The sequence below is a fragment of the Azolla caroliniana genome, unplaced genomic scaffold (genome assembly GCF_043228905.1).
Source record: "Azolla caroliniana isolate FFs.n. ecotype wild unplaced genomic scaffold, voAzoCaro1.0.p SCAF_12, whole genome shotgun sequence".
Lineage (NCBI taxonomy): Eukaryota > Viridiplantae > Streptophyta > Polypodiopsida > Salviniales > Salviniaceae > Azolla > Azolla caroliniana.
In genome coordinates this window covers 19,935,456-19,943,314 of record NW_028230447.1, presented here as the reverse complement: position 1 = coordinate 19,943,314, position 7,859 = coordinate 19,935,456, and the positions used below count along the sequence as shown (strand labels likewise).

Below are 7,859 nucleotides of genomic sequence, written 5' to 3'. Positions count from 1 at the left end.
TTCTGTCTTCGGTGGAGTGGTCATCTAGTGTAGCAACAATTCAACATGTTCCACAACTCCCTGTAGTTAGTGGGTGACCATACTCCATTGTGACACCCATTGGAAGTAATGGCAATTGGCAGTGCTAAAGAAGTCATGAAATCTCAACCATGAAGAGAGAGAGAGAGAGAGAGAGAGAGAGAGAATTCTGCAAGGTCACATATCATCATATTCTTTGCCATTGGATTGGTGTCTAGGGTGGGATTGAGATTGTAGTCGTGACTCGTAATATTAGTATTTAGATCCCTAGAAGGGTTCTATGCATACTATTTAGATCTCTAGAAGGGTTCTAACCATACTTTGTTGTAAGTTACTATTTTTTCTTTCATAATGAAAGCCATTATATACGAGAGAGAGAGAGAGAGAGAGAGAGAGAGAGAGTAAAAGGGATCGAAAGTGAGTCGGGCTATCGGGTCACGGAGCACAAACTTTCTTCATAAAACTTGTGTCGAGATCTTATGGTATGGCGACCCGAGTCTTAGGAAGTGACAACACTTTACTTGGGGTAAATAACAAATACATTGTGATTGATGTACATACATATGAAACAATACCAAATCCCATAAAGAAGAAGCTCTGCTCTCTTCAGGGTTTTAGGGCGCCCTACATATTATATTCATTCACATCCTGAGTTTTAGGGTTAGGGTTAGGGTTAGGATTTAGGGTTAGAGTTGCAGGCAGCTAAGTGTTGGGGTTCAGGAAGCTCAGTTTAGGGTTTTAGGGCTCCCTACATATTATATTCATTCACATCCAGCGTATTAGGGTTAGGGTTAGAGTTGCAGGCAGCTAAGTGTAGGGCTGCAGGAAGCTCAGTTTGGGGTTGTGGGCTGCTCAGTTCGGGTTTGCACGTACGTTTTTGGGTTCCTGGACCGGCAGCACTTAGGGTTTCGGGCTCTACTCATGCCTCTTCCGAAACGGAAAACCCCAGCAGAACCATCCTCCCCAAAGAAGCTTCAGAAAGCAGAAAATGGCAGAGGAGAAGATTCTGAAGGCGATGAGGAAGATGATGAAGATTCTGAGGTTCTTCCTTAACGATGCCTCTTCATAGCAGGGTTTGCTATAGTTTGCTTTTCTGGGGTTTGAAATGTTCTCTCCATGTACTGCGTTTATAGGGTTTGCACGTTTACTTCATCATGCGTAGCTGCTTTTCTAGGGTTTTCTGGATTATTCTCTTCATACACTGCTGCGTTTCCAGGGTTTGAATGTTGTAGGCACATCTGGTTTTTGAATGTTTTCTTCATTGTAAATGCTGCTTGTTTTCTAGGGTTTTATAGTTTTCTTTTTATACTACATTTCTATGATTTGAAAGTTGGATGTATTTTCTTTTGTGTAGGGGATTGTGAATGTGGATTTTGAGTTCTTTGACCCTAAACCTGAGGATTTCCATGGAGTGAAAGCACTGGTGAGATCCTATTTGGACGACAGTTCATGGGATATAGGTGGGTTTGTAGACACCATTTTGTCTCAGACCACAGTTGGATCAGTCATTAAGACAGGTGAAGATGAAAGCCCCATCGGTGTTATCACTGCTCTTAACATGGGAAGATATAAGGTGCCCATCATCACTCTAAAATTCTTTGCAAAGCCATATCCCAGATTAAATGAGTGATAAGATGAGAGTCAACTAGGGATTAGGTATACTGATACTGTCCAGTTTCTTTGCTCTCGTGCATGATGCATTTTTGTTTTCTTTCGTTGAAGTAGCATATAATTTGGTGCTGGTTGTGGTTTTTGCACTTGTCAATGATGTCTTATGTAATTATAGATTGTTTTGTATCATCAATTTTCAGCCTATTTCGGAGTGGTTCTGAGAACAAGAATTTGCACCTTATAATAGCAAGGTATTGTGTGACCACAACCTGCAAGCTGGTCTATGCTTATGTATGTGCTTATGGTGCCTCAAGTAATTATGTTGGTTATTGCAAGCTCAAAAAATATAATTACAGCTTCAAGAGCCCTGCTACTCTGGTGTCACCTGATACACCTGCATCAGGTTAAGAAATGTCAATTAGTCATGATGAGGATTCATCGTAGTATTGTGTAGCAAGAAGATGTTGTAGACACCTAAACTCTCCTTGCTCACCTTCGTCTATTATTGAGTTCTGGCATTCTTGTAGACACATAGTTGCAACATAGGTCAAGCCTCCCTTCATAAGAAGGTAGGTAGCTTTCTTGTATTATCAAAAACCTTAGGCCTTGGTGTGTCACACACTTGTCTACTTCATTTGAAACAGTCAAGTGATAACACATCTAATAATTATCTCATGACATAGAATTGTAATTAAATTCATACTCTCTTTCCTTTAGGAAATAATGCTTACCTACCTAACATAACCATAACTAATCATGAGATAGGTTATGCATGTAGTAGAGGATGTGCCAACGTGTTTGTAACAGCTAACATGTATTTATTTTGCATGTGTATGTATGTTCATCATCACTTGAGATTGATATTGATCTTTAAAGTACTCATTGTGAGGTTGGTCTTCGTTATTACCTCTTGATGGCACTCCATGAGTTTATTAATGCAAGTATTTCTGAAGCTAATAGTGTTTGTAGTTGGAAATGAAGTATTAATGGTACTTGCAGTCATGATTTACTAGTGTGCAAGGAGGCTGAGTAGTAGTAGGTAAGCTTGTTTTATATCTTCTGGATTTCTATAGAGCTGAAAGAGAATAAATTTCACTCTATAGTTAACAATCAGCAATGGTTCAGCCCGGTTTGAGAGGGTCCAAACCGAACTGTTTAATTTTTTTGAAACCTGAACCAAACCGTGAAACTGTTAAACATGTTTCAAACCGTTAAACCATTAAACAGTAAGAACCGCGGTTTCGTGGTTCGGTTTCGGTTTTCAACATAGGTCAAATTTTAATTTTTTAAAATTTATAATGTTTCATTTAAAAAAAAATTTAAGATGTTCCTACAATGTGAAAATAAGGTCTAAAAATGAAAAGATTGTTTAAAAACAATTTTTAAAAATTAAAAAAAAAAACCCGTTAAACCTTTTAAACTGCGGTTTTTTACTGATGAAACCGAACTGAACCGTTGAAACCGTTAAGCCGTTAAGCCGTTAAACCGTGGTTTCGCAGTTCGGTTTGGTTCAAACCAAACCGTTGCCAATTGTATAGTAGAGAACATTTTTTTATCATAATTTGAGAGCCGATTCGTTCTTATTATACCCTCATGGTCTCTGAGGATCCTTGTTGGTGTCTTAAATGGTTTTTCAGGATAAAGCCTTTATGCAGAACATTTTTCAATATTTGAAAAGCAACTGCAGTGAAAATTCTGATGCAGCTAAGATTGAGGTTGTACTTGAAGAAGAAGCAAGTAATGTTGCCCTTCTGGTTAGTGAAAGGCTTATTAACATTCCAGAGGAATTGGCACCCCCATTATATAAGGGACTATTTGAGGAGATTATGTGGGCTACAGAAGATGAGGTTAAAAAGTCATTGCAGAATATATGGAGATTAACTGTCTGCTTCTTGGTTAGTTGATGTTGTGCATATTTCCTAAACCATTATTTGCTTTCAGCCAACAAAAGTACTGCAGGATTCCTTCAAGTTCAAGCACTATTTAATTATGACCCGTTTCTTTCGGCAAATACCGAAAAAAGGAAAAAAGGTAAGCATACATGTATATACATGTATATACCTTGGTAGATGATAATTATTTCTGAATTTAGAAATTGGTGACTTTAGATATGTTTAAAGTTGGGCCTGGAAGGCCAGAAACTCTTTCAAAACATTCAGATGTTTAGAAATCTAGAAAAAGTGTATGATACCAATCAAAGAAGATACTAGGCTCACCTGGGCACTCACTCTTTGCCCAGAAACTACAGGTGCATTAGAGGTATGTCATCATGTTAGTATTCAATATATACATTTGCACTTGTGGTAGGCAGCCCATTTTATAACATGATGATACTATTCTAGTCTTATAAAGGTATAATAGATCATCACAGTGTTGCTACAGGGACATAAACAAAAAGTAGGGAAGGAAAATGAGGAAAGCAATGGTGGGGATCTTATATACATCAAGCCAGAGGATGAAATATTTCACAAGGCAAGCAAAGCACCCGACAAATGTTCACATCATAGCTCTATTTCTATGAAATATCAAGTGTGTATACAGTGTTTCTAAGAAACTTAGTCTTTCACCTCTTTTTGGATGTCATGTGTTGCAGCTGAGTGATTGGTCTTGCATGTTTCCTGTTACCTCCGAGGCAGTCGCTACACATGAGGTACAGCTCTTATAATCCTGCAGTATTGTTGTACTGGGGATAGGAATTGGAATGTTAAGCTGCGCATAATTAGCTGATTTTGGTTGAACTGGAATCGCATGATAGCTAAGCCTACATTGATTTGACTGTAATTGGATGGTAAACTGACTTCGATTCTGCTTATTTGTGCTACCAGACTCGGGGCTTGAAACAATTCCGGCTTGTGATGCTTGTATGTTCAGAAAAGGTTGATGTATTCAAGACAGAGTTGGGTATTGTAGAAGACTAAAGTTTCTTGGAAGTTTCTATGACAAGATTGTGTGCCCACTACAGACATTACTTGAACTGATTTAATTAAAAAAGTATATGTAAAATCATTCCTTCATCACCCCATTTTAATAGCATTTCATTTTTGGTGATGCAACATCAAACACACCATTCGTCTAAGGGTTTTGTAATTGTATTATTGATAACTTACTGAACCCCTGCTCAGTTTCTGAAATTTTAACTAACTTTGAATAATGTTATTCATTGATTGGAGCCTTCATTCACATATTGTTCTTAGAGAGTAGTGAGGTAATCCTATTTTAGTAACCATCTCTACATTTAGCAATTAGCATAAATAATCTGATGCGAGTTCCAAAGGTATGTCTTGATATGAGATTTAGTGCACAAAAATTAGTGTATACTATATCAGAATTTGACCAATGAAAGAAGAGAGAGGAATTCCAAGCATGTGGATATGTTAAAGTATGGAGGTAAGGTTATGCCTACGTGGATTGAGGATTTTTTTCCCCATTGGTATGATGTAGGACTGAAACGCTAGATTTCTTGGGGTTCTTAGATTCCTTATAGTAATGCCCAATATCTATTACAAGTGATCTGACATCTAGTTTAATGCACCAGGTGAAAGCTGAAAAGGGATGTTAGTTAACATAGATCACTTTTAAGTTTAATATTTTATACATCGTTTGACAAGGTCAAAAGGATTTTTCTTTATCTGGATAGCCCTACAAAAAGGCAGTCAAGTGACTCGAAATTGCAGGATCAAGTCTAGAATGAAATATCTGTTTTTCTCAAAAGGTGCTCTCTAAAGAAACAACCCACTACTAGACACCGTTTTTGCTTCATTTTTCTCCAATGAATGTATGCAATATATTTTTGATATATGCTCACACGGATGACCCAATGACTCAAAAACAGGGTCTTCTTATACATATCTAATATAGCTTTTGATACCGCGTGGTCTGTGGATCACTGTATATAGGGGGGATTAGTTGTTAATGGGTAAACAAAGGAACTCAAGTCGTGGTTGGTTTTGTTTAAAATACTCACGGATTTACTGTCATTTGTAAAAAAACTGGTTATTTGTGTTAACTAACTAAGTCATGAATGGAAAGGAAAACCCTGAAGGTTTATTAGAGATATAGTTTGTGTCAAACTTCACGAATCTATTATCAAGGTTCCCATTTATGCAGTAACCATGGTGTTAAAGAGGAGGGCAAAATCCGCCACAAAATAATGAATGACAATATAATTCATGTTGTGCCATCCTTCTTAAACCAGAAGGGCTAGCATCATGTGGAAAACATGATAACGGATATAATCTCTATAACTTCCATTCATATAATAATATGATGCAAAGTACAGAAGGAGCAAAACTCTAAACCCTAAACCCTAAACTTAACTGTAAGGCTTTACAATATATATGAGAATTTAAATCTCTTTAGTGGCATCAACTACATATATGATGCACCAAACATAAAGGATGGATCAAATTACATTCCACCATATACAAGATTTTATCACTCTTACGAGGCAGGATGAAGAAGATTTGAAAGAAAAGGATGAGAGATCAAATCTTCACCAGCTTGATGGCCTCCACCCGAGGATTCTCTTTAGCTATGGCTTCTCTTCCAGCTGCCTTGTAGTCGAAGGTACACTTGTGCCGATCCGAATACCTATGCATACCACAGAATAACCCTCCACACTTGCACTTGAATCCACCGACGAGGCCTACTCGCTTGCGACACGCCTCACATGATCTCTGTCTTGCCATCACCATTCCTTGTGGATTCTTTCCTTGCTCTTCTCCGAAGGGAGAGAGACTAGTGTAAACTCCGGGTATAGGAGGGCTCGGACGATTCGTGTTGGGGCGAAGGGCATCTAATTCTGGTTCAGCTACTAGCGAGAGTGCGGGAATGTTCTGGATCTCCATAATCTCTGCTGAAGTGGAGGATAACCATGACCACGCCGCGGGGCTGGCATGGCATGAACACCGATTTGATGGCGATGCAGTGTCGGTGGTGGATGATGATCCAGAAGCACCGACATGAACAGAATGAGGAGGATGGTGATGGTGATGGTGATGGTGATGGTGATGGTGATGATGATGGCACGGCACAGTGCAGGGTTGTGTGCTAGGGTTTTGCTGTGACACATCAGGATCGGAGCGCAGAACAGACAGAGATGCTGAAATAGAGGAGGGATGGGCAGAGATGTCGGTGGTAGTAGTTTCCATGGCATGTGGCAAGGATATGGCACTCAAATCCGAGGCCACACTAGTAGTGGTGTTGGGTTCAAGGCTACTGCTGCTGCTGCTACCCTGCTTCTCTGAGAAGCAAGAAGAGCTTTTCTTCATGGAGTCTGTTGAGGGGAGCTGAGAGGGATCTGTGCTGTGCTGAGCCATGAAGAAAGAAAGAGGAGGAAAGGAAAGGGATCAGGGAGCAAAAGGGTTAGCTAGACCAACAGAATGAAGCAAAAACAAAAAACCCTAGACCAACAGAGGAGGGGGGGCAGATCAGAGCCAAGAAAAAACAGAGGTGAGAGAGAGAGAGAGAGAGCAGGAACCAGAGAGACTGAGAAGTGAGGGCAGAAAACAGAGCAAAGAACAGAGAGATAGATAGATAGATATAAGAAGAAGGGCTATGGCGATCGATGGATTAAAAGGCACAGACAAAGAGACCACAACACATCAGAGATGCGGCAGACAGAGGCAGAGAGAGAGTCTAGAGAGAGAGAGAGAGAGAGAGAGTGGAGACACACACACACACACAGAGATAGAGACAGAGAGAGTCTAGAGAGAGAGACACGCACACACGAAGAGACAGAGAGAGAGAGAGAGAGACACGCACATACGCAGAGAGAGAAAGAAAGAGAGAGACACACACACATAGACAAAGAGAGAGTTTAGAGAGAGAGAGACACACACACACAGAGACAGAGAGAGAGTTTACAAAAAAGAAGAGAGAGAGAGTTTACAAAAAAGAAGAGAGAGAGAGTCTAGAGAGACACACAGAGACAGAGAGAGAGAGGGGAAAACGCGTTCACTCTTCCCTTTTTTGACACGTGCTTAAAAATGAGCCCCCTTTCTTCCATTTGCGCACGTGCTCAAATTGCCGCCGTTTTCTATTTGCACACGTGCTTAAAAAGTTAGGGTTTTTTTTCTTCTTCTTCTTCTTCTTTTGGGTGCAAAGACAGACAGGCAAAAGGCAGGTAGAGGCATTGATATGCATATGCATCGGGTTGATACATCCAATTGGGGGCTTGGCCAGGAGTTGGGTCAAAACTCGGATTGATCCATCCAATTGGGGGCTTGGCC

At 39.9% G+C, this 7,859-nt stretch overlaps 2 protein-coding genes across 2 annotated transcripts; one reads left to right on the top strand and one right to left on the bottom strand.

The window, feature by feature from the left end:
* Positions 1 to 700: 700 nt before the first annotated feature.
* LOC147857417 (protein BCCIP homolog) lies at positions 701 to 4,793 on the top strand. The gene is made up of 7 exons (XM_087328885.1): positions 701 to 1,059; positions 1,373 to 1,591; positions 3,267 to 3,476; positions 3,571 to 3,660; positions 4,012 to 4,101; positions 4,223 to 4,279; positions 4,455 to 4,793. Exons 1-7 carry the CDS (start codon positions 940 to 942, stop codon positions 4,545 to 4,547), a joined length of 879 nt encoding a protein of 292 aa, XP_087185011.1. The 5' UTR covers positions 701 to 939; the 3' UTR covers positions 4,548 to 4,793.
* A 1,068-nt stretch (positions 4,794 to 5,861) lies between these two features.
* On the bottom strand, positions 5,862 to 7,214 carry LOC147857416 (uncharacterized). The gene has a single exon (XM_087328183.1). The coding sequence runs from the start codon at positions 6,945 to 6,947 to the stop codon at positions 6,114 to 6,116; it is 834 nt and encodes a 277-aa protein (XP_087184309.1). The 5' UTR covers positions 6,948 to 7,214; the 3' UTR covers positions 5,862 to 6,113.
* Positions 7,215 to 7,859: the final 645 nt, after the last annotated feature.

Coding starts and splice junctions, on each gene's coding strand:
- LOC147857417 (XM_087328885.1), top strand. CDS start 940: ATGCCTCTTCCGAAACGGAAAACCCCAGCAGAACCATCCTCCCCAAAG. Junction 3,661..4,011: donor TACCGAAAAAAGGAAAAAAG/GTAAGCATACAT, acceptor GTGTTGCTACAG/GGACATAAACAAAAAGTAGG. Junction 4,280..4,454: donor AGGCAGTCGCTACACATGAG/GTACAGCTCTTA, acceptor TTGTGCTACCAG/ACTCGGGGCTTGAAACAATT.
- LOC147857416 (XM_087328183.1), bottom strand. CDS start 6,947: ATGGCTCAGCACAGCACAGATCCCTCTCAGCTCCCCTCAACAGACTCC.